Raw genomic sequence first — 27,487 nt, 5'->3', positions numbered from 1 at the left:
GAAGCTGTAAATTCAGTCCACAGAAGAACTAGCATCTTAACAACATTGAGGTTCAGATCCATGGACATGGTATATCGCTCCGTTAGTTAAGTCGTTACCTTTTCTCAGCACTGTTCTATAGTTTTCAGTGTACATGTCCTTCACATCTTTTGTCAAGGTTATCCTTAAGTACTTCCTTTTTTTTTTTTTTGAAAGATTTTATTTTCAAGTAAACTCTACACCCAAGGTGGGGCTCAAACTCACAACCCAGAGATCAAGAGTTACTCCCTCCACTGACTGAACCAGCCAGGCACACCTATTTTTGCTGTTATTCTATCCAGTATTGTTTTTAAATTTCAATTCCTTTTTCTTGGGGGGGGAGGGGCAGAGGGAGAGGAAGAAAGAGAATCTTAAGCAGGCTCCACACCCAGGCCAGAGCCCAAAGTGGGGCTTGATCTCACAACCCTGAGATCATGACCTAAGCTGAAATCAAGAAGTCAGACTCAACGGACTGAGCCACCCAGGCGCCGGGCCCCTGATTCTTAGGGGCAGAAAGCAGATCGGTACTTGCTTAGACACAAGGTTTCAGGAGGAGGTAAGGATGAATTACAAAGGGACCTGAGGAAAAGTTTGGGGGTGATAACTATGTTCACTATCTTGATAGTAGTGATAGTTTCGTGTGTCAAAACTCATCAAAATGTATACGTTAAATATATTCAGTTTAATGTATATTAATTATATCTTATTAAAACATGTGTATTTGGGCTCCAGGAACCTGTAAAAATAATGTGACCAGCTAATATATCCTCATGCCAGATACTGAATCGGATGCAACCTAGGTGTGGGGAGGGACCAATTTCACCCGTTATGGAGAGACAGGTAATAAGACGCTTATCCCTCTGTGGGTTTCCCAGAGATTAGGCTTCCATGTCCAGAAACCGGGCATCTCCAAAAGGTGTAATATAGAGGTCCCCCCTTATCATAGATTCCAAAATCCCCAGCGGATGCCAGAAACCACCGGTAGCTCTGAACCCTATAAATACTATGTTTTCCCTCTACATACATACCTATGACAAAGTTTAGTTGATAAATGAGGCACAGTAAGAGGTTAACAAAAGTAAAACTACCACTAGAATTTTTTTTTCCTTCTTCAGTTTCATGGATACAAGATACGTTCTTACCACTGAACTTAGCAATTTCAGCATACATTTTTTTTTTCTTTCCTTCTTAAGTAGAGAGCTTTCATCTTTACAGCTACTCTTTGGCATATCCGAATTGCCAGCATCGTCGTTCTTGTGCTCTGGGGCTATTATTAAGTAAAATAAGGGTTATTTGAACATAGGCACTGTGATACAGTGACGAACAGGCCGGTGGGGTATACGGTGTGGGTCCGCTGGACAAAGTGATGATTCACATCCTGGGCAAGACCGAGCAGCGGGACATGCGAGATTCCATCACACTACTCAGAACGGTGCGCAGTTTAAATTGTATGGGTTGTTTATTTCTGGAATTTTCCATGTAACATTTCAGATTGTGGGAACTGAAACCACAAAAAGTGAAACTGCGGATAAGGGGGAGACATTGGTTCCTATATTGCTGGGAGAGATGGTAAGAGCTGAAGGAAGTTAGCAGAGTCCTATAGTTTATATCCTGGGGGAGGCCTTCCCTCAACCCTTGGCAAAGGGTTTTCTTGCTGCAGCAAGTGGGGAATCCTTATTTTCAACTCACTCTAAGTTTTACGAAGGAAGGTTAACTCGCCTGAGTGTTTCTCCACAGGGTGCCTCCAAACCACAAATTCCTGATTCCTACTCTGGTTTATCCCAGTAAGAAGTAGGCTGATCCCTTAATCCCTGTTTAAAGGGCCCTTGTTTATTGAAGCTGTAAACTCTGGGCAAAGGGTCATAAATCACTCTAGCAGGATCCAGAGTGTGAGGCGGGTGCAGGCACACAGAGGTAATATCAATGTTGATCTCATCTGTTTTCCTTGTAGGCATACTCCTGTGAGCCCCTGTGCTGGGCCAGATCCAGCTCTACTCTTCTCCACTCTGCTTGGTGCCTAGAAGGAGGGATGGAGACAGTACAGTATGATGCATCATCCTGGCCCCCTCCCCCCACTCTTCCCACTAGGCTTGGCCAATGGAAGGCGCAAGTAGGAAATTAGAGGACCGGAGAGCTAGAGTCACTGGTGTCTCCCGGTGACTGGTTTCCTACCTAGAGCCACAGGTCTGGTCAGATGCCTCCTTTCCCAAGACTAGAGCACCCAACTGTTTGGTCCACAACTCCTTCCCCTTGTCCCTTCAGGTCTAGGGCTGATAACAGCTTCCCACTGGGTTCTTCACCCTCCCTGGCTGATCCTCCGCTTCTAGATCACACCGTAGTATGCCTATTCCTTCTTGAATTCAATTAGCCCTTCCAGTTAGCAATCCCCTCCCTGCTGCCGCTCTGACCCACACACCTTCATAGCCCCCAAGCATGGTCCTCTTCTACTGTCTCTATCTCCCCAAAGCCCCCAGTTTGCTGATACACCCACGTTGGCCTTGGCTCTCCTTCTGTTTCTCTGATTCTTCCACCCCAGGCTCCTGTTTCCATCATTTGTCCTTTGGCCAAGTCAGTGCTGATGACATTGCTCTGTCCAAAATGGAAGTCATCTCCTCTCCTGGAACACATCTCCTCTACTGTTCTTCCCTACTCATTTACTGTCATCACCACCCTCCCAGACACGAAGCCTTGAAAACTAGGTGACAGCTCACCTCTTCCCCAGAGAAACCCAAGGGGAGTCACTCACAAAGCCTCCCATATAAACACATTTTTAAGAAAAGGTGAAACCAGCGAGCTAGCTATGCAAATGTAGCCTCAAGGCAATCATCCCTCCATCACATTGTCCCCCTTAAATCCTTCCTCTATAGTTTCTGACCCCACCAGTGCCTCCTCCCTCCCCCCATTCCCTACATCCAATCATATTCCCATAACGTCCCAGAGGACAAGAATGTTCTCTTCATTCCTTTGTAGGCCCTCAGTGTCTCTCACCTACCGCGGGAGTCTCCCGATTGGTTTCCTCCCTTCCTCTTCGCCCCCATAATCTGGTCCACATAACGCCAGCCCCCAAAAGCGCAGGTCTGAGCAAAAGCCTTCAGTGGTTCGCTAGTGCCTGCAAAGGCCCACCCCCTTATTCGCTTCTCCATCGAATGTGTGAATTTTTATCAAAAGCTCTTAGTTAAAAAAAAAAAATTAATGCCTTCCTTGACTTCGAGTTTCAAAGCATTTATCTTCAAAACCCCAACACTGGCATTTAACGGGGAACTTCTAACTTTCTCCAGCGTCTCCGCTAAGGATCGCACTTCCCTTTGCCTGTCGGTACCTCGGCTGACATCGAAGCGGGATGGGAGGGGTGGCCCAGAGCCGCGGATAAACGGAAACAGAAACGGGTTTCTACCAACGAATACGTCCTGGCGGGTTCCAGACCCGGAGTTTTGGAGAGAAGGTGTCGGAAGGCTCCCCCGACCCAGCCCGGCGCCCCCGGGTCGGCGATCATCGCAAATGCGATGGGCAGGGCTGCAGGGCAGTGTCAGGACGCGAGAGGAAGCAGAGGGAACTGGGTGCGGGACGCTGACCCCGGCATGGGGGCAGAGCTCCCCGGGGCTGCGGCCGCCGAGCCGGTCCATCCCGCGCTCCCCAGTCCCGGCCCGAGCCGCTTACACAGGCAATTCCCAGGCGGCCCGTATTCCCCGCGGGAGGCCAGGCGCTCCAGGCCGCGTGACCCCCGCCCACCAGCCGGGACCCCGCAGCGCGGGGCGCGGAGAAGCACTCGGCTGGCGGGGAAGGGGCGGGGAGGGCGGTGCGCGGGGCGTCGGGGGAGGGGCGGGCGAGGGCAGGTCAGGGCAGCCCCGGCCCCGCCCTTCGTCCCGCCCCCGCCGGAGGCGGTTGGGCCCGGTGACTGACAGGCGTCCGGGCCGGTCACGGCGCGCCTTGCGGTCCGGATCGCCTGGGGGGGCGGGGCTCGCTGAGGGGCTCCGGAGGGGGCGGGGGCGGGCGGGGAAGCCTCTGGGTGGGGCGGGGCCTCGGGAGAGTAGCAGCGCCCCCAGCCAATGGGAGGCGGAAGCCGTCCCGTTAGCGCCGGATCCCAGCGGGTAGGGCGGGGCGGGCGGCGCCGAGGGGATCCCGGGGCGGCCGAGGGAGGGCCCCTGACTCGGCTCCGCGCGGCGACATGGACCGGATGGCCAGCTCCATGAAGCAGGTGCCCAACCCCCTGCCCAAGGTGCTGAGCCGGCGCGGGGTGGGCGCGGGGATCGAGGCGGCCGAGCGGGAGAGCTTCGAGCGGACTCAGGTGAGGACCGGGGGACCCCGGGGTATGCTTGGCTGGGGCATCCCGAGAGAAGCAGTGTCCGGGAGGGGCTTTGAAGGGAGTAGAGGTCTTCAGGCCCAGGGGAGGACGGGGCAAGGGGGCCGCGAGAGGGAGCATCTGGTGCGCAGGGCAAGGCGAGCCTGAGGAGGTCGGGGACCCGGGGGCATCCCAGTTGGCCTGGGGAGAAGGGCAGGGCGCCTCCTAGAAGCTGGCACGATCCGTGCGGCGGGGCAGGGCAGGGGTCACAGGGGCTGTGAGAGCGGAAGGAACGGAAGAGGGGCCGAATGGAAGGGGTGCCCCTAGGCAGGGGAAGCGCACTGGGGGGCCACGCGGAGACGCAAGTGTGGCGGCGGAGAGCGGAGCGCTGGACTGGGATGTGAAGAGGGAACCCCTTTTCTCCCCTCTCGATCGCTTCTGGGTTGCATTGACATTCCCCCCACCCCTAGCACCCCCTTCCTGCTGCCTCTTGCTTGGCTCACACCACCCCCAGCTGTTGGCCTCCGAGGACCGGGCTGAAAGGGGTCTGGGCGGCGAGAAGGAATGTAGGAAATGCGACGTGTGGCCGAGCTTGGAAAATGGGGGCTGGAGGAGGGGGCCGGCCAGGGGCCAGGGTCAGGCCTTTGGCCCGACAGCCGGCTGCTGGTCAGGATGAGCTCCCCAGTGGTGCCCAGAGCCCTGATTTGGGGTTTTGGTTTCATCCCCCAAGATCTGCCTGACAGCTAATAGGCAGACTGCCCTATTTGTCCAGCCTGACCAGGGCTGGGGGCCAAAATTCCCCAGTGGCATCAACAAAAAGCCACAATCCATTTTTACCTCAGAGTTTGAATGCCTGGTGTATTGATTTAACTGAATAAAGCTGACATGTTTCTGGTGTTCATCAGCTCGTTTGTATGCAAAATCCATTTCAAAGGGCACAGCACTTCTCTTAATCCCAGTGCCAAAGTTGTATGGGCAGATTTGTTCTTCGCTCTTGCGCTTAGGGTGGAACCTTTGAAGATCCAGCTGGGCCTCCACTGCCAGAGGCTGGTTCCCCTGCTGTGTTCTGCCCCCCCACCCCCACCCCTTCTCCTCACCATACGCAGTACAATGTCAAGGAAGGGTTTTGGGATTTTAGGTAGAAAAGATTGTGAGGACCTGACAAAGTATTGTGTGTATGGAATCTTGAAGAGAGTAAAGCTTTTCACCCGGACAAGTCCATCCTCTTTCCAGATGCCTCTGGCCTGTTGCAGGTGTGTCTCTGTGATGGAAAGTAGGAAGCAGCCCCTCCCCGGGTCATCCTACCCCAGGGAGGGATGGGAGCAGTAAGAAAGACAACAATTCATTCGGCTTCCCAGGGACCAGCTGAGTTTGAGACTTTTTTCCTCTGGCTTTGTGGACTGGACGCCTGCAAAGAAAGCAGCTTTCCGTCTGCTTGTCCACCGTGGGTGTTAACTGAGGCTTCTTGCTCCAGGAGGCAGTGTGAATAGCCTTCTTCTTCCTCTTTTTTTTTTTTTTTAATGGAAAAGAAAAAGGAATAGACGTTATTTTGCGATAACCCAGCCTTTCTGGAGTCTCAAATAAGGAAAAACTGGAGCAGTAGAGGAATACGCATACAACTTTGACCCATTATAGCAATGGCGATTAGGTTTGTGAAAGCTTCCACCCAGGGCCGGCGTGTCCCCTCGCTATCCAGGGACAGCCCAACGAGGAGACCCTAAGGCACTGTTTGCCAGTGTATTTTACATGTGGAACACTTGCAGTTGGCTTGTTGGAGGGTGGGGTGGGAGTGAGGAGGAGGCAGGCTGGAGAAGGGAAAGAGGGTTTTTCTATTATTCAAACCGTAAGGGGCGGCAGGTGGGAGCGTGAAGAAAAGAGAAACAATCGTAAGACTTGGCATTGGTCAATCTGCAAAAGCTCATTTTGTTTGAGGACTTCAAATGTATCCAGTGTGTTATGAGATACAGAAATGAGTTAGAAAAAAATTTTAATGAGTTGAGAGACCATGAGAATCAGCCAAGGTGTACTGATAATTGTAGCCAATTATCACTGTTTGGCACTGTTCTAAGTACTTTATTGTATTACCTTCTTTAATCCCTGCAAGGACCTAGGAGGTGGGTATCAGCCCCATTTTCTATGAGGACACTGAAGCACAGAGAGGTTAAGTCACCTGCCCAAGGTCACACAGCGGAAGTCCCAACCTTTAACCGCTGCCTCGCGTTGCCTGTGAGTACCACGCAGAGCACTGGCATTGGAGCTGGAAAAGGTTTGAGTTTTATAGCCAGGCACATGGATAGGCTGTGTGACCTCGGGCAAACCTTTCTAAGGCTTCCGTATTGTAAAATAAAGATACTTACCCTGAAGGTTTAGTATGGGGATTAAATGAAATTATAGGTGTGAAGGCATTTTTGTAAACTTTGGAGCACGATTTCAGTGATTCTTGCTATAATCCAGGGAGACCTAAGGAAGCACAAATGTGAGTAATGGTGCAGGCTGTGGTGAACTCTTCAGTAGGGGGACAGAAATGTTCCTAGGTAATGTGATAATGACTGAGACCACATGCAGAAAGTCCTAGCCATGGGTGTAGGGAGAGGTTGGGAGCCGTCACCAGGACCTAACCACCAATTGGCAAGAGATGTCACTTGCAGGATGGAGTGGAGGGGAGGGGGCATTCCAGAAATGGGGACCAGTAAAGGAGACATCTGGAGGTGAATGCAGATGAGGCTCAGTGGCCCAGGTGGAGGCAGGAGCAGAAATTGGCCGCTCCCACCTCTCAGCCCCCAGCACCTGCTACCTTGTATGGTCACCGGTTCTCTGTGTTGCCTTCAATAAACTAGGAGCTTCATGGGGGCAAGATTGCTCTTGCTCTCTCACCTGTGTCCTCAGATTCCTGAGGCTTGTGTTAGTGGTGATCCAGCTGTAGATGGGGGTAGACAGTGACTGGTTATTTCCAGTAGGAAGCCCTCGCCTGGGAGGGTAACTCAGCTCAGGGCAGCTGGGGATTTCTGTAATTACTTGATTCTTTTTCCGAATGGCCCCAAGTTCCCTCCTGGTTCAACTTTGTCTCCTGCACTCTCAGTCAGGAGCCCTGCCCCATGCCCATCAGAGGACTGTGATTTCTCTGCCTTCCTTCCGGTCAGGCCAGTGTCCCTGCCAGAGGGACACCACCCCAGACCCACCTGCTGCAGCCCCCATCTCCAACCTGACCCTTGCTGCGTCCCTCACCCAGCCCATCATAAGCCACCTTCAGGCTCCAGGGGAATGAAAAGTGGTTCTTGCCCTCAAAAAGCTGCTGGGAGAAAGTTACCTTGCCTGGAGCACTTTATAGTTTATACAGCACGTTTTCACTATCGTTGGTGCTACACTGTGGTTGGGTATTACTACGCCCATTTTATGGATGAGAGCTTGGTAACCTGCCTGGGGCCCCCACAGATGATCGAAAAGCAGGATTCAGATCCAGGACTCCAGGTTCCGGGCCCCTTCCCCCCCCCCCATGTCCTCATGTTGGCTGGGAGGGTAATTCTGGAATGAACCAGGAGGGCTGACCCTTGTAGACACACCAAATACCCTGTCTATATTTACTTAGCCGGAAAATGGTTTTCTCTATGGTTTGTTTATTTTTTTGTTACCATCCATTTAGTGAGCACATAGCGTGGAGGGGACACAGAGATGAGTAAGATAGAGACCAGCCTGGAGGAGCTCATGAGTCAGCAGGGAGGTGGACCGGCCACCGAGAGGATCTTCTACACAGAGGACAGACGACTTACAGCGTTGACATCTCGGGAGCTGTTAGCGGTGCAGGACCTACCGAATGAGAGCTTTCATTTCAGCGGGAGCCCTGGGTCGTCCTGTGCATGTTGAAATTTGCTCTCTGGCCAGTGATTGCTAAGATCAGAGGAGACGATGAGACTCTGGAAACAACAGAGCCTTTAGTCCCAATCTCTTTGGGTGGAGCCCACCACAGAGAACAGGATCCTAACCAACCCTGAGTTGTGAAGAGCCAGGAAAGTTGGATTCTAGAGAAGAGACAGAAAGAAATATTTACGGAGGGCCTGGTGGGCACTAGAAACATGCTGGGTGATTTAAGGCCATATCCTGTTTAATAGCTCAGGTTCAGAGAGACCAAGTGACCTGCCCAAGGTCACACAACGAGTAAACAGAGAAGCCAGGGCTCCGAAAATCTGATGACCAAGCCCACATCCTCTTCTCCGTGTGTAAGTCAGGGGTTGTCTCTGCCATTTCTCTCGTCATCTTCAGCTCAGCCTTTGATTCACCTGCTGAAAAAATTGTGGGGTTGGACCAGAGGGATCAGTGCTTCTCAACCCTGGCTGCTCAGGAATGGCTTCTAACACGGAAGGCGCTGTCTTCCCACCTGATCCCTGCTGGCTCACTTCGTTGGTATTGAAAAGGTAGAAAGGATGCTAAGAGCTTTCTTGAGCTTGTGGGTTTGTATGCCTCTGGCTTCCTCCCATTGATAATGGTGAGAACAGCTGACCTTCACCACGTTTACTATGTGCACGTGGTAAAGGCCTTAAATGAGCCATACCTCTCAGTTCTTGGAATGAATTTAAGAATTACGATCCCTGTTTTACAGATGAGGAAATCAAGGCTCAGACGTGTTACTAGCCAGCTCAAGGTTCTGAAGGAAGGGTCCGAGCCGGGACCCAAACTCAGGAGCACTGGCCCCAGGGCCTGGCTGTGCATGATTGCCATCCCTGAGTCACTGCCTGGCCCCCTCAGCTCTCTTCCTCCTTCCTCTCGCTAACAGTTGGGTCCCCAAGGTGCTAACCTCACCCCACTTATCTTTTACCTTCTGTCCACTTCCTCTGTGCTTCCCTCATCTGACAGTTTCTGTTCTTGTGTTGGTGACGTCACCTCCCCACCTCTTTCTCCCGACTTCCTGGCCTGTGTGACCGCTTCCTATGGGTCATTTGCCCCCAAATAAACCACACATGCCCCAGACTCTACTTCGGGCCTTCCCTGCCTCTGAATGCCAGCGTCTGGTCCCCGTCAGTCCCCGTCAGTCCCCATTATCTCCTTGGCATCCATTATCTTTTTTTTTAAATAAAGATTTTATTTATTTATTTGACACAGAGAGAGACAGCGAGAGAGGGAACACAAGCAGGGGGAGTGGGAGAGGGAGAGGCATCCATTCTCAGTCCTCCCTTTCCTCTGTCCTCCCCGCTGCATGGTGCTCTGTGATGTTTCTCTTGTCCACTGCTCCTTTGCTCCGTGCAGTTCCTGCCCTTACTACCTCTTGCCTGTGTTGGTTGTAATCCCATCCTCTCTGCCTCCCAAATACCCAGGGGCCAGACTGCTTGTCTCTAAAGCCCAACACTGCTTCTGGAACTTCCCCTTTTCAAGAACCTTTGGTTGGTTCCCGAGAGACCCTGCATGACATGGCACCGAAGGGTCCCTTGGTCCCTCTCCTCTCCAGGCCTTAACTTTCACTGCCTCCCCCCACTAGACAGCCCCTGCAGACTGCTTCCAGCCTGATCAGGTACTCCAGCAAGCAGGGGCCCGTAGCTACTGTATGTCTGTCCCATTCATCCAGGTCTGCGCCGTGGCTTCTCTCCCAGACTGGAAGCTCTTAGGGGCAGGGTCTGGCTCCCCGTGCTGAGTGAGCCCTTGCAGGAGGCAGGCACTGGGCCTGTTTGCCAAATGTGTGAATGTGAAACAGTTGGCGGATTTCCGGGGAGCCTGGGTGCTGCAGGCAGGCCTCTGCTTGCAGTGGACTTTACTTTCCCTTTGCACATTTTGGAGATCCTCCCTCTGTCTCCTGTGATTTCTCTGATGATTAATTCTTACTGAATGCCTGCCCTGGGTGCTGGGCCTGTGCGCCCAGGGTCCCCATTTAGGAGGGAGCCTGTAGAGTCTTTAGAGATAGAATCGGGGCTCACGGTCGATGATTTGAATTTCCGTGAAGTTCAGAACACTTTATAAGCATTCCCAACACGGCTCGTGGACTTCCCAGAGCTTCTCTGCTTCTTTCTGCTTCAGGTGGGCCTTTCTGTGCTAGAAGTTATTACCAGGAAGGGAGAGAAAGTGGCCTGGCATCCCAGGCACCTGGATGTGGCCGTGGGCTGCTGCTGGAGTTTGCAGCAGGGCCTAAGGGATGGCGGCGATGAGTGCAGAGTAATACGAAAGCGCTCCCTGGGGACTGAGCAAATCTGGCTCCGCTACTGGAGTTCTGCTTTCAAAATGGGGAGGCTGGACAAGATTTCCAGCTCTCAAACACTCGAGCTCATAAAATTCCTGTAAGCGGGGTTTTCACACTGTGGAATAAGGACACGAGTTTCATCTGAGCTCTCAACTGCTCTCTTGAGAAACTTCCACGTGCCCCCCGTATGTAGAACAGGGCACATGGGAATGGCTGGTGCCATACCTTCAGGTGTGGTGAGGAGCATCCATGGGGCCCGGGAGAGGTGAGCCCCAGCCCCACTTGGAAACTGAAAGGGTTCCTTGCCTGGCATGTCTGCAAGGCATCAAGGAGGACCATTTTACACTCTCTGTCCACTGCCCACTTAGTTTGGAGCAGACCTGGGCGGGGTGCGGCTGGCCAGCCGCCAGTTTTCCTGCATCCAGAGGGTTGATGGTTTGGAGAGATGCCCACCTAGGAAAGGGAGCTTGTCAGCCCCACCTCCTGGCAGCTTGGGGGCTGCTTCCTGTTTTCCTGCCTGGGCAGGCAGGGAGGAGCCCTGTTCCTGGCTTGTGGGCAGGACAGTCTGACACTGTGCGGGGAGAGGGACAGGGATTGAAGGTGTCCTCCGGCTCAGACAGTAGAAGGGAGGATGGGGCTTTTCTCAAATCTGAAAGGTTACGACTGCTGCCTCTGTTCGCACTGTAAGACCGCTCAGGGAGCTGGGCTGGGCCAGTCAGGAGGCCAGTGTGGCTGATTGCTTCTGATTTTAACAGATTTGCAGTTTGTAAAGCACATTTGCACAGAACCTCTTTCCAGCCACAGAACAACCATGCGTTAATAGCGGTCTGGTCTCAAGGATGGACACTGAGGCTCAGAGAGCTTAGGCGACTTGCCCAAGAGCACTCAGGAAGTGGCCAGGCAAAGGCTTGAACCTGGTGGCTCTTACCTCTAATTGTATACTTTCCTTTTCATATCTCTCTTTAAAGCTGAAGCCTGGTCTGGGGCTGGTAACTTAGAAAAATTACAGAGGTTTTCTTTCTAAGTCTTTTCCAATTGATTTATTTGGACTTCTGAAATTCCTCCCAGAAGTTTTTTGCAGCACTCATAACTATCATAGGGCCTATATCCAGAATATGTAAAAAAAAAAAAACAAAACCATAAAACATATGAAAATGCGCAACTTCATTAGTAATCAAAAAATGCAAATTAAAATTATGAGATACGTGATATATCATTCAATGCCCATCAGCATGGCTGAAATAAAAATGAAAAAAAGGGGCACCTGGGTGACTCAGTCGGTTAAGCATCCGGCTCTCGGCTTCAGCTCAGGTCACGATCCCAGGGTCCTGAGATCAAGCCCTGAGTCTGGCTTTGTGCTCAATGCGGAGTCTGCTTGTCCCTTTACCTCTGCTCCTCCCCCCACTTGCATGCTTTCTCTCTCTGTCTCTAAAATAAATAAATAGAATCTTAAAGAAAAAAAAACCAACTGTGCCAAGCATCAGCAAGGATGTGAAGCAATGGAAATGCCCATGCATTGCTGATGGAGCTTTACCCTGGTACAGCCGCATCGGACAACAGTCCTGTCTTATCCTAAAATTAAAGATGTACCAGCACTCCCACTGTTAGCTCTACACCCAACAGCAAGACACAAAAGATAGTTGGAAAGAGACTCGTCATCATCTTTCGTAGTAACTCCAAACTGGAGACAATCCAGAAGCCCATCAGCAATAGATGGGTAACTGCCTTGTGACGTGGTCTCTCATTGGGATACTGCACAACAAGGAGAATCAATAAACTGTGGTCACATTTGACAGCACTGGATGAACCTTCCACACATAATGGTGGGCGAAAAAAAGGCAGACCCAAAAGGACACCTTCTGTATGCTTCCATTTATTTATTTATTTACGTGAGATTTTTATTTATTTATTGGACAGAGAGAAAGCATGAGGGGGGAGGGGCAGAGAGAGAGAGGGAGAAGCCGGCTCCTCGCTGAGCAGGGAGCCCGACGTGGGGCTCTATCCCAGGACCCTGAGATCATGACCTGAGCCGGAGGCAGACGCTTCACCGACTGAGCCACTCAGGTGCCCTCTAGGCTCCCATTTATATCAGGTTCACAAAACAGGCAAAGTGAAATGGCTATTAAGTGTGCTGCTTGGATGGTAAATCTGTAAAGAAATAAGGGGAGAGGGGCGCCTTGGTGACTTGGTCAGTTGAGCGTCCAACTCTTGATTTCGGCTCATGTCATGATCTCGGGATCATGAGATCGAGCTCCACGTTGGGCTCTGTGCTGGGCGTGGATCCTCTCTTGATCCTCTCTGCCTCTCCCGCTGCCCACCACACCCCCCCCCCACCATGCTGTCTTGCTGAAAAAAAAAAAGAAAGAAGGGGATGATTACCATAAAAGGCTGTATATAAATACTGTCTTTGGATGCAGGGAGGTTAATCGGGAGAGTGTACAAGGAGAGCTTCTGAGGTCCCGCCATCAGTCTGTTTATTGGCCCAGGAAGTGGTTTATGATAATTTATTAAGCTGTACATTTTTGGTTTGTGCAGTTTTCTCTATTTATAGTCAAAATACAAAAGGTTAAAAAAGAAAACACCTCCTCCCAGGGAGTAAGAGACAGTGTCTTGAGGAGACTAAGAATTTGCCGCTTACATATCCACACAGCTTCTGAGGTTTCTCCCAAATACAGCCACCCCAGTGAAAACCCTTCTGATACTGGAAACTGGGAAGCCCTTGATTTATGAATCATGCCTATCCAAGCAGCCTATTCCAAGCTCTGCTGTAACATGTCGTTGTGAAGTTGGGACTTCTCATTAGCCCACACTGAGCGTGTTGCCCTCAGCTTCCATTGGTTTGTGTCCAGTGTCTGCCTTCCTCTGCGGCAGAAGGGCCCTCGGGGGCTTACTCATCTTTTAGTGAGTTGTCCCCAGTGTCTAGCAGAGGGAATTACACCGGCTCAGTCTCAGGAGGTCTGTGAAACACAAAATAAATCAGGTGATGAAAAGTTCTCAAAGGAGAGAAGGAGAGAGGAGAGTGTTCTAGGCTCAAAAGAAGCACATTTGAATAAAATCAAGGATTGGCCCAGTGGCCTTCTGGAACACATGACCCCAAGCTTGGCTTGTGTTTCAAAGATCTAGATCAAGTCTCGCTTGATAAGCTACTGTGGAAACCTAGGCCTTGGGGAATGTCACCTGGGAACATGTCAGAAACAGTGGTTCCTGTGAGGTCCCTGGGGCCAGCCCACAATGACAGTTCTTAGCTTAGACAGTTGCTCTGTGTGTGTGTGTGTGTGTGTGTGTGTGTGTGTGTGTGAGTGTGTGTGTGTGTGTGAGATTATGTTTACCGCCTGTCATGTGACCCCTATCCCATACTGGGTTGGAAGCAAATGCCTTCTCTGATTTTTCTTGGATATGTCTTAACTGATGCTATATTCTTCCCTCCCATTTTCCATAATCCTTCAGCAAGAGATTGACAGGCATGAGCTGTGTGTGGTTTCTTCTCTGAGCAAAATCCAGGGAAGCTTCCCTTCTACTAACAGGTGAGCCCAGGGCTCTACCTCTCCAAACTTGGCACACGGTAGGCCTTCCAAAACTATAGGTCGAGTACCTTATTTCATCTTTATACCTCGGGCTCCTGACGTGGTGTCTGGCGCCGAGTGACTCTCCTCGATAAGGGTTTGCAGAATGAAGGATAAAATATGTGGAATAAAGGACTGATGAGTGTCAGCCATATTTGGTCCCAGTGCTGAACTGTGAACCCTCATAAGGACACCCCGAATCTGGGTTCATGTGAGCATGACTGGAGCCAGCAGGAGACGGGTCCCCCAAAGAGACCAGGTCTCTGACGTAACTGTGGGTGGTTCCCGGGGACTTCCTATCGAACGTCAGCTCCCTGACTCATGCTTGGAAGTGACTTGAGATCTCCTGCTTCCCTTGAGATGCTTATTCCAGGAAGGGACCTGCCTGTATGGTCTAAGGCCATTCCTGCTGATAAAAAAACAAAAGAAAAAAAACCCCAAAAGCCCCCCAAAAACCTAACACACCTAATCCTGAACTCTGTCTCCTGCCACCAACTCGCTCATTGTCCTTTGTTCCCAGTTTAGAAACCCTCCCCGGCCTTGGAAGTTGAAATTCTCCCAGTCTTTGGCATAACCTCTATCCTGCACCCCTGTGGGTAGGCACGGAGTCCAGTTGTTCTGTCTCCTGGATTCCTTGATTGCTTGATTGCTCTCCATATCGCTCCCACTTCTCCACCTGCGGCTTCTGCCTTCCTTCAGGCCTTCATCTTGAGCCTGGACTACTTACCGCATGGCCCAGCTGGCCTTCCTGCTATCCAGTCTCCCCTTGGCTGTCAGAGTTTTGTTTTATTTTTATTTTATTTAAAGATTTTATTTATTCATTTGAGAGAGAGAGCACGAGGGGACAAGTAGAGGGCTAGAGGGAGAGGGAGAAGCAGACTCCCACGCAGAGCAGGGAGCCTGACATGGGACTCCATCCCAGGACCCTGAGATCATGACCCGAGCTGAGGGCAGACGCCTAACTGACTGAGCCACCCGGGAGCCCCAAGAGATGTGTTTTATTTTATTTTTTTAAAGATTTTATTTATTTATTTGACAGAGAGAGAGACAGTGAGAGAGGGAACGCAGGGCGGTGGGAGAGGGAGAAGCAGGCTTCCCGCGGAGCAGCGAGCCGGATGCGGGGCTCGATCGGGATCATGACCTGAGCCAAAGGCAGATGCCTAACGACTGACCCAAGAGATCTGTTTTAAAAGGTGCAACTGCTTGTATCACTCCATGTGTTAAAAGCCTGTTTGTTATGCATTCATCCAAACTGAAACTCAAGCTCAAGGGCACAGAGCCGACCTTTGCAGAGAGCTGACCTTTGCAGGCCGTCATGTCCCGCGGCCTCCCCTGCAGCCGCCACCCGCCCAGCCTCTCTCTGTCTCAGGCGGCCCACTACTTCAGGCCTCTGTGTGTCTCCAGGTGTCACACCATTCTTTTTGGCCTAGAGTGCCCCTCCCACCTTTTCCACTTGCTAAACTCTTCACCCTTGAAGTCCCACCTCTGATGGCCCTTCTCGGGGAATTCTCCCCCGTTCCTCCAGGCAGATTTATTTGATGTTACTTCTGTGTGTTTCTGTGTTGATCTGGATGTCTGTTCCACGCCCAGCTGTGAGCTTCCCTATAGCTTAGCCTTCTTTGTAGGCCTCACCCCAGGCATGATGCTCAGGACCCCGTAGGCCCTCAATAATAATAAAGGACCTGGGGGCGCCTGGGTGGCTCAGTCGGTTAAGCGACTGCCTTCGGCTCAGGGATCGAGTCCCACATCGGGCTCCCTGCTCAGTGAGGAGCCTGCTTTTCTCCCTCTGACCCTCCCCCCTCTCATGTACGCTCTCTCTCTCTCATTCTCAGTCTCTCAAAATAAATAAATAAATCTTTTAAAAAAAATAATAAAGGACCTGATTGTGTTTGATTGTTGCTATAACGGAAAGTGAAATAGGCCCAGTTCCCGCTCCGAGGCCGGTGCCCAACGCTGAGGGGAACGTACTTGATCTCTGTCACATTGGACTAAAGCAGAAGTTATGGCTTCACTAGTAGAAAGAGGTAGGTGGGCTTTAGGAGTAGAGAATTCAGTAGGAGGGACATTTTACAGAAAGAGGCTTCTTCATGCAGTCATGGTATATCCAGAGCCAGTGAATTGGGAGCCAGGATTCCCGATTTATGCCCCACGGGTGGGATGATGGGTTGGGGTAGGTAAAATAATGCATACCCCTACCCAACATGTCCACCTGTGAGTATGTTTTGTTACATGGTAAAAGGGTCTTTGCAGATGTATTAAGGACCTTAAGATAGGGAAGGCAGGGGCGCCTGAGTGGCTCATAATCCCAGGGTCCTGGGATCAAGCCCCCCATCGGGCTCCCTGCTCAGCAGGAAGCCTGCTTCTCCCTCTCCCACTCCCCCTGCTTGTGTTCCCTCTCTCGCTGTCTCTCTGTCAAATAAATAAATAAAAATCTTTAAAAATTAAAAAAAAAACAAAGGGAGGGTAGCCTGAATTTTTCCCGGACCTTGCAGTCAGGAATGCAGCCCTACCAACACCTTGATTTTAGCCCAGTGAAACTGAGTTAGGCTTCAGGCCACAGAACCACGAGCTGATAAATGGGCGTCCTTTTAAGCCGCTAAATTGGTGGTAATTTGTGACAGCAGCGATAAAAGCTAATACGGGATGAAATCACGCTCGGGGGCAGGAAACCTAGTGGAGCCCTTGCCTCAAGGCATGGACAGACCACCCTTTTTAAACCTGGAGCAACACTTTGCTATGTCACCCGTGCTTCTTGTGGCCATAGATAAAACATTGTATTTCCACACTTGGCACTTATTCACAGAAATCTTATCCTGGAAAAACAATTCAGCAGCCTGTTCAAAACATTCTTTCCTGCTGGGCCATGGAGTTCTTTGGTGCAATTCCAAGTGTGAGGATCACAGATATAATTTATTTAACCTTACTTTTTTTTTTTTCTTGATCAAGCCTTGTGCTATCTATTAAAAAAGGCGAGTAGGAAATCCCTTCTTTCCCTCTAGAATCGTGATGGTGTCTCTGCTCAAGCGAGCTGACTTGCAGTCAGGAAACAGGTGGAAATAAATGAACAGCTTCCCTCGGGGTGGGCCTGCTGTGTGCTGGTCCTTCCCCAGGCTCCCCAGGGTGCTCTGGACTGTGCCCCTATTCCTGGGCTTAGCTGCAGGGCAGCCAGGAGCGCCCAGAACACTGAATTAAGAATTGGGGCACCTGGGTGGCTCAGTCAGTTGAGCGTATGCCTTCAGCTCAGGTCATGATCCCGGAGTCCTGGGATCCAGCGTTGTAGGGCTCCCTGCTCAGCGGGGAGTCTGTTTCTCCCTCTCCCTCTGCCCCTCCCCCCACTCATTTTCTCTCTCTCTCAAATAAATAAAATCTTAAAAAAAAAACAAAAAACGAAAAAGAATTGGGAAGCCTCAGGGAGCCTGGCTGGCTCAGTCGGTAGAGCATGCGACTCTTGATCTCGGGGTTGTGAGTTCGAGCCCCACGTTGGGTGTAGAGATGACTTAAAAATAAAATCTTAAAAAAAAAAAAGAATCAGGAAGCCTCGCTTCTCCTGGCTGTGGTTCCCCCTGTTCCTGCTGTGCCCCTACCCTCTGTAGGTCTTTAGTCGCAGTCTGTAAAATGAGGGGGTTGGCTGAGATCACCCTAGAGGTTTAGAGAGTTGGTGGCTCTATAAAAATGCAGTTACTGAAGCAGCAGCCCTGGTAGAGTAGACTGCCTTTTGACAACACCTGGCCCTTGTTAGTCCAGTTTTGCTGTCCCATTTCTCAGCTCCAGACACTGAATTCTGTCTGGCTTTCCCGCTCTCTGAGACCCTTCCTCTTGGATAACCCTGGCTGCACTTTATTTCTATGGGTAATTTTTTCTGTGTTGCTCAGAGGGTCTTATGCTTCCCCGCCCCCAAAGAACTGGCCTTCCAAAGTCACTCACTTAGGAAAATTACCTAGTGAGAAGTCTTGCAGTTGGTCACTCCTGCCCAGGCACCGTCTTCTGCCTTCTACTTAGGACTGCCAGGTACATCTGCACAGGCTGAGCACTGCAAAATCTGCGAGTATCTTCCGATTCTGGCCTTCCCGGGGTTAGTCCATTAGGCCTAGGTTGTAGCACATAAAGTAATTTTCCAGGGGCACCTGGGTGGCTCAGTTGGTTAAGTATCTGACTCTTGATTTCGGCTGAGGTCATGATCTCAGGGTCACAGGATTGAGCCCCACGTCAGTCTCTGCGCTCAGTGGGGAGTCTGCTTGAGATTCTCTTTCTCAAATAAATCTTTAAAAAAATACTAACTTTCCAGAAAAACTCTCTGTCACTAAATCAGAGGCCACATGGGGTGTCCGAAATGATGCCATTTTGTCTCCCACCAGCCTGCTTCACACACTGACCTTACCTCCCAGAGGTGTGGCCTCTGACCCAGTCCAGTATCCTGACAGATACACTGAACTGGGCACATCAGCTATGTGGTTTTCTTGCCAAAAGTGCATAACCTCAGTCTTAACCACTTGAAACATCAGACAAAGCCAATGAGGGGTGTTCTATAAAATAACTGACCAGTATTCTTCAAAAATGTCAAGGTCTTGAAAGACCAGGAAAGACTAAGGAGCTGTCATCGACTGGAGGAGACTAAGGAAATGTCCCAGGCGGGATCCTCGAGTGGATCCTAGAACAGAAAGACGACAATAGTGTGAAAACGGGAGAAATCCAGATTAATTCCGTAGTGTAGTTAATCGTATTGCACCAAGATGAATTTCTTCGCTTTGATGATTTTCCTATGTTTATGTAAGACGTTAGTTAATATTAAGGGGGAGCTGAGCAAAGATGTCCGGGAACTCTGTCCTATTTTTGCAATTCTTCTGAAAGTCTAAAATTATCTCAAACTAAAATGTTAAAAAAAAAAAAAAGAATGGCATGTTGCTTGGCAAATCTTAGGGCTAAGTGAATGTGTGTTCCCTTGCTCCCCTGGGTCATCCTGGGGACAGTGGAGCCCCCCCCCCACACACACAGAGGGACTGGACAGTGATTTCTGAGGAGGGAAAGTGTGACGGATCCAAGCTGCATCAGAGGAGGGAGACGTTCTGGTGGCCGAGCCGAAGCAGAGCCGACTGCCCCAGGGCTTCGGCGGAATTGGCATGGGACCTCCGTGCGTGGTCTCGCAGACATGCTTTGCCAGCCTCCATCTGGTGCTCTGGGCCCAAAAAGAGTAGTGAAGCACTCTGCCGTCAGATCATAGTTTCAGCTCCAGGGTTCTTACTTATTATCTCGTGGGGACCTTGGGAAAGTTACTCATCTGTGATAGGAGATAATGTCCTGGCATCTGGGTTTAGTGGGTGGATTTGAGGAGCGGGTCCAGAGCAGGAAGCCAGTGCTGGTGCTCTTTCCTCTCCCAGCAGAGCCTTCCCAGATGGCACCAGCAGAAGTACCCTCTGCTCTCTGGGGTCCCCGCAGCACTCACTTTGTGCCCCGCCGAGGACCCTTTCTGGGGATGGCCTTTGAAGGTCCATGGTTGGTGTGTCTTGTTTGCCCCATGACCTGGAGCTCCTGTAGGCCACCGGGCTTTGCACGTAGGAAAATGTACAACTGTGGTGAGTGAGTGAATGAGTGAACAAATGAGTGAGTGAATGAACGAGTGAGTGAATGAATGAGTGAACGAGTGCATGAATGAATGAGTGAGAGTGCATGAATGAATGAATGAGTGAATGAGTGAGTGCATGAATGAATGAGTACATGAGTGAGTGAATGAGTGAGTGAATGAATGAGTGAGTGAATGGACACCCCTCCCGCCTCTCTGAAGCAGGGCTGTGTACTACACATGATTACTGGCTCGCACAGCTGCCCCATGTCAGGCTGTTCTCCAGGATGACTTTAGAAGTGTTCAGACCAAACACACCCTTTTATTATGATTTTTCTCCCCCTCTCTTGGGTGCCAGTCATCTATCCAGAAAAAGCAATTAACTCCTTTTCTTACACTGTTTGAACGTCTCAAGCCTTAAAGCTGTTCCTTAGTACTCCGGAATTCTCCAGGCCTCTCTCCTTGCTGCTGAGAACTTTTTGCCACAGGAAATCAGGCTCATTTTAAGGGCCAAACAGTCACTAAATATAGCCTCCCAGCATAGATATTTAAAGAGCTGTGTTGATGATGTTATGTCTGAACAGAGAAGAAGGGGAAGAAAATGTTTTTTTTTTTTTTTTTTTTCTGGAAAGAACGAAGTTACACCAGTGTTTCTGTGGGTTTGTGGGGAGCAGAGCGACTGTATGGTGTCACCATCTTCATTATGGGATCACCAGGCGTTCGTCATCAGCTTGGGCCTCAGGGTTTAGGTTTCTGGGGCCAGGCAGTCTTTTTTTTTTTTATTTTTTTATTTTTTTTTTGTAATTCCTTCTTATCTCTATTTAAAAATATCTCCTTCCCCGGAGAGTGACCTCAGACAAATGTGCCCTCCCTGCCAAGCCCAGGAGAGCTGCCCTCCCCCAAGCCCCAGGACCAGAAGGGGGTGGAGGGGGAGCCCACCCCGCATTATCCTCTCCCAGACGCTGGCTGACGAGCAGCAGGTGCCAAAGGCAGAAGAAGGAGTGGGATGGGGCCCAAGGATCTTTGCCACCATGGCATGGAGGGGGTGGCTTTCATGGTGGTGGATGGCTTCCCACCAACTCCCTCTTCCGGCTTCCACCTTGGGCTCATTGCGTGGTCAGGATAACGTCAAGAGAGAGTATACAACTTTGGAGATGCTGTTTTGGTTACTCAAATATTCCTTCTGTAATATAAATAGGGCTATTTTAGGACTTCTCCAGAACTTTCTTTGGGGCTGCATTTATTATTTCTTTGGGAGAGAAACGTTGTAGCTCTTTCTGTAAGAAACTGCAGTGAACTATCTTAGTCTTTGTCTTCAGATGTCTCCATATCACCATCTTTTTTTCTCCCCCATCACAAGCATGATTTTATTGGTACTTGTTTGCTGATCAGTACGCAAACATCATGAGTCAATGCTGTTATTTAAAAGTCTAGGCAATGCAACTGCAATGCTTTGCTTAAGAGTTACTTAAACAGGGGCGCCTGGGTGGCTCAGTCAGTTAAGGGTCTGACTCTTGGTTTCGGCTCAAGGCATGATCTCAGGGTTGTGGATCAAGCCCCGTGTTGGGCACTGCACTCAGTGGGGAATCTGCTCGAAATTCTCTCTCCATCTCCCTCTGCCCCTCCCCCGCAAAACTAAATAAATAAAATCTTTAAAAAAAAGTTACCTAACCAGTGTTCCAGCTTAAAATTTGGAGACATTTTATCCACAAGTAGAGGACACCAGAGCTCAGAGTCTTCAAATATTTCTAACTCTCAAGCCTTTTATGAGGAACTGATTATACAGGATGTGATTCCTTACACATTATATCCACAGGCCATTAACAGGTTTGGGGAAATTCTGGACCTTCCTTCCCTAGCAGGATCTTGCCCCAGATAGTATGCAATTCTGATAAGGAGATAAAAGAACATGTAGAAGACACAGAGACAAGGCTAGTAGAGAAAAAAACACAAATATGAAAGAAGGGTCATTTAAAATGCCTCTGTCATTTGGGCTATGTGTATTTTAGAGAACTTTTTCTAATGCTCTTCACAGTCTGTGGAATGTTAAGTTTACATCAAACAAAGCCTTTCTTAATCCAACATTCCACTAATTTCTGGCTTTACTAAAATTAACTAGCACATGATTTTATCTCTTAAAAAGTCATTTGTACTTATTTAAAGATGTATTAAAACCTGGGATGTGGTGGGATGCCATGCTTCTTTAAAAGTATGTTTCCGGAATTACAGAAAATGTGCATTTCCAAAATGGTTGATGAAGTTGCTTCTTAGAATTGTAGGAGAAAGAGTATGTAAGAACCACCGCTGAGACTGGTCTAAGAATACTTTGTCTCCACTGCATTTGGGCCTGAAATATCCTCAATTTTAGATTCTGGTTCAGCTGCTAACTCGCCTTTTTTGGCCCAAGATTTTTTTTTTTGGCTCCATGCCCAGTGCGGAGCCCAGTGCAGGACTTGACCTCACAACTCTGAAATCAAGACCTGAGCTGAGATCAAGAGTCAGATTCTTAACCAACTGAGCCACCCATGTGCCCCTAGATTTCTTTTTTTTCAAGGCCAGATTAGATGACTATTTGCTGATCTTCTTGGGGGTTTTCTTTAGTGCCTGTTCAGCAGAATTGATTTTCCTTCTAGTCATCTTGGCTGCAAGCAGTAGCCGTGGACACGGTGGGACAGGAGCAGTGCCAGGTGCCTGTGGTACCATGGTGAGAACCTTCCAGAAGCCAGCAACCTGGACACTCCTCCTCCTGCTACCTGAGCTGCTGGGATACGAGCTAGAGGGAGAATAGCAGACGGAACAGGATTAGGATCCTACTTCCTTCCCATCACACTGTTGGTTCTTTTTCTTTTTCAAAAATATTTTTATTTATTTGAGAGACAGACCATGCAAGAGAAGGAGCAGAGGAAGAGAGAGACAAGCAGACTCTGCTGAGTGTGGAGCCTGACTCGGGGCTTGATCCCATGACCCTGAGATCATGACCAGAGTTGGACACTTAAGCGCTTAACCGAATGGAGCCACCCAAGTCCCTGCCTCTTTTTCTTCAGCACTTTTAAGCTACTCTGTTATATTCAGGCACTTAATTCATCTAATTGTCAATCCCTCATGGATAATCTACCTTTCTCTCTGATAGTTTTTTTCTTTTCTTTTCATGTGGTGTACTGGGTGATTTATTTTATTTTTGGAACTTGTTTTAGCTTTCGCTCTAATTTTGGAAAATTCTCAGCCATTATTTCTCTGATCATTGCCTTTGATTTCTTTATTCTCTTCTTTGCAACTCCTATTAAGTGTATTGTGGAATTTCTCATTTTGCCCTCCATTTTATTTAATGACTCTTTCATATTGCTTGTCTATTTTTCTTTCTGTTTTCATTCTGAGTGATTTCCTCAGATTCATCTTCCTATTCGCAAATTCCCTCTTTGGTTGTGTCTAATCTACTCTTTGATTTCTAGAATATCTGGTTCTTTTTAAAACTTCCTTGCTCTTTATCTGTAATGTCCTATTTTTGCTGGATGATTTCTATTCCATCTTGTTGAATATTTTTTTTTATTTTTATTTTTATTTTTTTAAGCTTTTATTTTTAAGCAATCTCCATACCCAGTGTGGGGCTTGAACTCACAATCCCAACATCAAGAGTCACATGTTAAACCAACTGAGCTGGCCTGGCAACCCTTGAACATTTTAAAGTCCCTTTCAGGGGACTATTATTTATAATTCTGGGGTACTTCATTTTCTTTTGAATCTGCTTTTTGTATAGCATTTGATTTTCCCTGTATCTTTTGTCATTTTTGTCTGTGAGATCATCTTTTGTGGAGATTATATTCTGTGGGGTCCTGCACGTGCCCTGTATTATGGAGGTGTCCCATGGGACAGTTACATGGTTGTCTCTACTAGGCCCTACAGGGCTTATTGGTTCCAAGTCAAGTTTTATGTGATTTTCCAGGGCAGGGCTTCCACACTGCATAAATAGTCAGGGAACTGATCACACACACATAGCGCTGGCCAGAGACTCTGGCTTCTTTCTGGTCTCCCCACCAGAGGTTTCTCCAGACCTTACAGCTTTGTCCAGGAATCCAGTTCCAGATCCCTGGTGCACACACAGTCAGTGGTCTCAACTTTGGTCCCTTATAACGTATATCTGGTTTGTTGATCCTGTAGCATGTGTGTTCAAATCCCATATGCTATAGTAGCTTTCTGGTACCTGGCCATGCTTTCATGTTCATCTACATGTTAATAATACTTTTAAATGTTTTTTTTTTCCTCCTGGGGGGTGCCTGGGTGGCTCAGTCAGTTAAGCATCCGACTTTTGATCTCAGCTCAGGGTTGTGAGTTCAAGCCCTGCATTGGGCTCCATGCTGGGCATGGAGCCTACTTAAAAAAATACATCTTTTTTCTAACATGTCTACATATTATGTGGGATAGATCTTACATGTGACAACTCGGGCTGCTCTCTTTACCCAAGTGTTAGTTCCCTGCTATTCATCTTCTACAAAGCAGCCAGAGAGATCTTAAATATAAATAAATAAATAAATCAGGGGTGCCTGGCTGACTCATTCGTTGGAGCATGTGACTCTAGATCTTAGGGTTGTGAGTTCAAGTCCCACATTGGGTGTAGAGATTACTTAAGAATAAAATCTTAATAAATAAATACAACAGGGGCGCCTGGGTGGTGCAGTTGGTTAAGTGTCTTGACTCTTGGTTTCAGCTCAGGTCGTGACCTCAGGGTCATGAAATCAAGTCCTACGTGGGACTCTGTGCTCAGCGAGAAGTCTGCTTCAGACTCTCCCCATCCTTTGGTCCCTCCCCAAGCCCCACCCCCATGCTTGCATGCATGCTTCTCTCTCTAAAATAAATAAATAAATCTTTAAAAATAATATAAAAAAACATAAATCTCCTTATTTCACCACCCTGCTTAAAACCTTCCAGTGGCTTCCTGATTGCTTAGAATAAAACCTACCTTCATTAAGTGATCTGGAACATCCTCTATATGCTGCCCCTGACGCCCTCACCAGCCTCATTGTGCACTGGCCTACAGCCTTTTGGTCTTTCTGCCTGTCTTGCTCCTGTCTTGCTCCTGTCTTGGAAACTTTGCATCTGCCATATGCTCTCTGCCCAATTGCTGCCTCTTTAAAGGGGCTTCTTCCGACACCCCCCAAAAAGCTAAGCTATACCCCAACTCTCTATCGTATTATTTCATTGTGTTTTCTTCATAGGACCTATCACGGGGTAGGATCATCCAGTCATTTTTTGGAGGGGGGGGTTATATCATCTGTCTCCCTCCCCTGCCAAGGCTGGAGTGGGGCTCCATGAGCAACAGAAGAATCTGTCTTACGTACTGTTGACCCTCAGCCTCCCTCACGGTGCCGTGGGACAGAAATTAACCCAGAGCTTCTCCTCTGTAGGTTAGATCACTCAGACCCCGGCCACCTCTCCAGAATTCCCACCTGGAATGTCAGGTCTGGCCACAAGGCTGATTCCCTGTGTGATCTTGGGCAAGTCACATCACTAGTCCCAGTCTCCACTTCCTTACCCCTGACATGAGGCTAAGTGTGCGTGGTAGAGCTTCTGTGAGAACATGATGTGAGTGTTCTCGTGGCCTAGGGAGAGTCGGGGCAGCAATCCCTCACAGTTAGGAGTAAAAGTATTCATGTCTCCGTGGGGGGCTAGACGGGTGCTCCCTGCCAGCATCATGGAGCCCTGTGAGACTTCGCTCCCCGCGTCCTAATCTCCTCCTCGTTGGTTTTCTCCACATGTTCTTTTTGCCTCTGTTGTGGCTGTATTTTGGGTGACTGGATGGATGGTACACTCCATGTCGCCCCACCAACAAATGTATTTGGGGGGGCTTTGCTCTAAGTGTCAGGTGTAAAAACCAAATCCAGCCCTCATGGAGGCTCTGCCCTGTCCCTTGAGGGCAGGGGTCCTGTTGTCCTCTTTGGCTCGTTCTCCAAAGTTCTGTCAGGGTTCTGAATACGTGGGTTAGTTGAAATGCCTACCTGCCCTGAAGGTGTTCACCATTCAGCGCAGCAAGTTTCCTCAGTGCCTACAGTGCCGGGTGCCAGGTATCAGTAACGAATCAGATTTGACTGCTGAGTTCAAGTTCCTCCTAGACCCAAGGAAGAACGTGGGGGCGGGGGCTGTGTGGTCACTGGAGTCTGCTAACCACAGAAGCAGAAGATGCTGTCACGGGTGGGAAGAGCCCAGGAAGGCAGGATGAACGGCCTCAACTTGCTTATTCAAGAGCTTGCGGCCACACTGTGGCTTGCAGTGATTCTAAACCTGACGGCCCTGGGGAAGACGGGAGAAACTCAGTGCAGACCGGAGCAGCTGGGAAGGCCTCAGAGGACCAAGGTTGTTACCTGTGTAACAACAACCAGCTTGAAAGGATCTTAGAAAACAGATCCTGTTCACCGAAACAGCAAGATCATAAACACAGCTTTATACAAATCTGAACTCTCCAGGCATTCACTCAAATCATATTTATTGAGTGCCTGCTGTGCATTTTGTTTTAAATTAAAATTTCAAAAATGTATGTAATTTTTGAATAGGCAAAATGAAAAAAAATTTTTAATTAAAAAATTTTGGGGGTGCCTGGGTGGTTCAGATGGTTAAGCATCTGCCTTCGGCTTAGATCATGATCTCCAGATCCTGGGATCGAGCCCCACATCGGGCTCCCAGCTCAGCAGGGAGTCTGCTTCTCCCTCTCCCTCTGCCTCTCCCCCTGCTTGTGCTCTCTCTGTCTCTCTCTCTCTCTCTCTCTCAAATGAATAAATAAAATCTTAGAAAAAAAGATACTAAAAAAAAAATAAAAGAATAAAAAATAAATAAAAAAATTAAAAAAGAATTTTTTTAAAGAAAAAGAAAGTAAAAAGATCCCTCCCACCCTTGTCCCCCAGCTGCCTGATTCCCGTTCAACTCCCAGAGAGAACCACTCCTTTACTAATTTCTTGTTGAGTGTCTCCAAATATTTTTGTGTACAAGCAAACATGAATATCCTGAAATATGACCCTCTTCCCCACTTTTTCTACAAATGATAGTTCAGAATCTTGCTTCTTCACTTAACCAACTATCTGGGCAGTCTTTTTATACAGCATATAAAAGGCATCCTCATTCCTTTTTACGGCTGGATAGTAAAAAAAAAAAATTTCAGATAAAACCATGGGCTCCAGAGTAAAATTGCCGGGGTTGGAAACCTGCTATGATTTTCAACTAATGATCTCTGTGAGCCTCAGTTTTTAAGGTAGAAGTGGAAATAATAGGTACCACTCATACCATTGCAAGAATTTAGTGAGATGATGCTTGTAAAACTGTTTAGAACAGTTGCCGAAATGGGTGTCTTAGTGAGCTTTCTCAGCTGCTTTTCTCATTCTCATTATAACAATGAGGGGTAAGGAGTGGCTTCGGGGGTATTTTAGATAGAGGAGCCCTGTTAAAATTATAAAGTTTACAGAGCGATATAAAGCAGATGAATGAATGGAGAGACACGCTTTGTTTCTGGATGGGAACTCTGGAATTTATAGAAATGTCTTTTCTTCCCAGTGTAATTTATACTTCTCCCATGTGCAGCTGAAACCCCGGTGGAGGATTTATTTGTGGACTCAGGTTTTTCTAAGATTTATCTGGAAGAATAAATGAGAGTAACTTAAAAACTTTGGAAAAGATTGCGTCGAGGAGAAAATTGCCCTGCTAAATATTGAAACGTTTTAATGATTAAAACTGATGTAATTAATGGCTTACGCATAAACAGATCAGTAGAATAGAATTAATAGCCCAGAAACATACTTTTATGGACATGTAAATTAATTTTATGACAGAAGGGACCTTGCAAGTCAACGGGGATGGAAAGCTCTTTTGATAAATTAGGCAGGGTTAGGCATTTGGTTAGCTGTTCATGGGGAGAGTCTCACCTCAGGCTG

General features: G+C 48.7%; 1 protein-coding gene and 1 long non-coding RNA gene across 3 annotated transcripts in view; both read left to right on the top strand.

Annotated features, from left to right (window-relative positions):
• Positions 1–423: 423 nt before the first annotated feature.
• On the top strand, positions 424–3,201 carry LOC114214437 (uncharacterized). Of its 2 annotated transcripts, XR_003610419.2 has the most exons (4): positions 424–574; positions 751–858; positions 1,322–1,450; positions 1,970–3,201. It is a non-coding gene; the product is annotated as an uncharacterized LOC114214437 (long non-coding RNA). The 2 variants fall into 2 exon arrangements; XR_003610418.2 differs by lacking the exon at positions 1,322–1,450.
• Positions 3,202–4,136: 935 nt separating this feature from the next.
• Positions 4,137–27,487, top strand: part of HIP1 (huntingtin interacting protein 1) — a 137,582-nt gene continuing 114,231 nt past the window's right edge. Inside the window, exon 1 of the mRNA XM_028109802.2 lies at positions 4,137–4,303. Coding sequence (XP_027965603.2) covers positions 4,184–4,303 — 120 coding nt within the window. The 5' untranslated portion in view covers positions 4,137–4,183. The remainder of the gene's footprint in view (positions 4,304–27,487) is intronic.

Source organism: Eumetopias jubatus, unplaced genomic scaffold (assembly GCF_037043125.1).
Source record: "Eumetopias jubatus isolate StellerSeaLion01/CBP00866 unplaced genomic scaffold, mEumJub1_p1.0 scaffold_12, whole genome shotgun sequence".
NCBI classification, from domain to species: Eukaryota; Metazoa; Chordata; class Mammalia; order Carnivora; family Otariidae; genus Eumetopias; species Eumetopias jubatus.
This window is presented reverse-complemented; position numbering and strand designations above follow the sequence as displayed.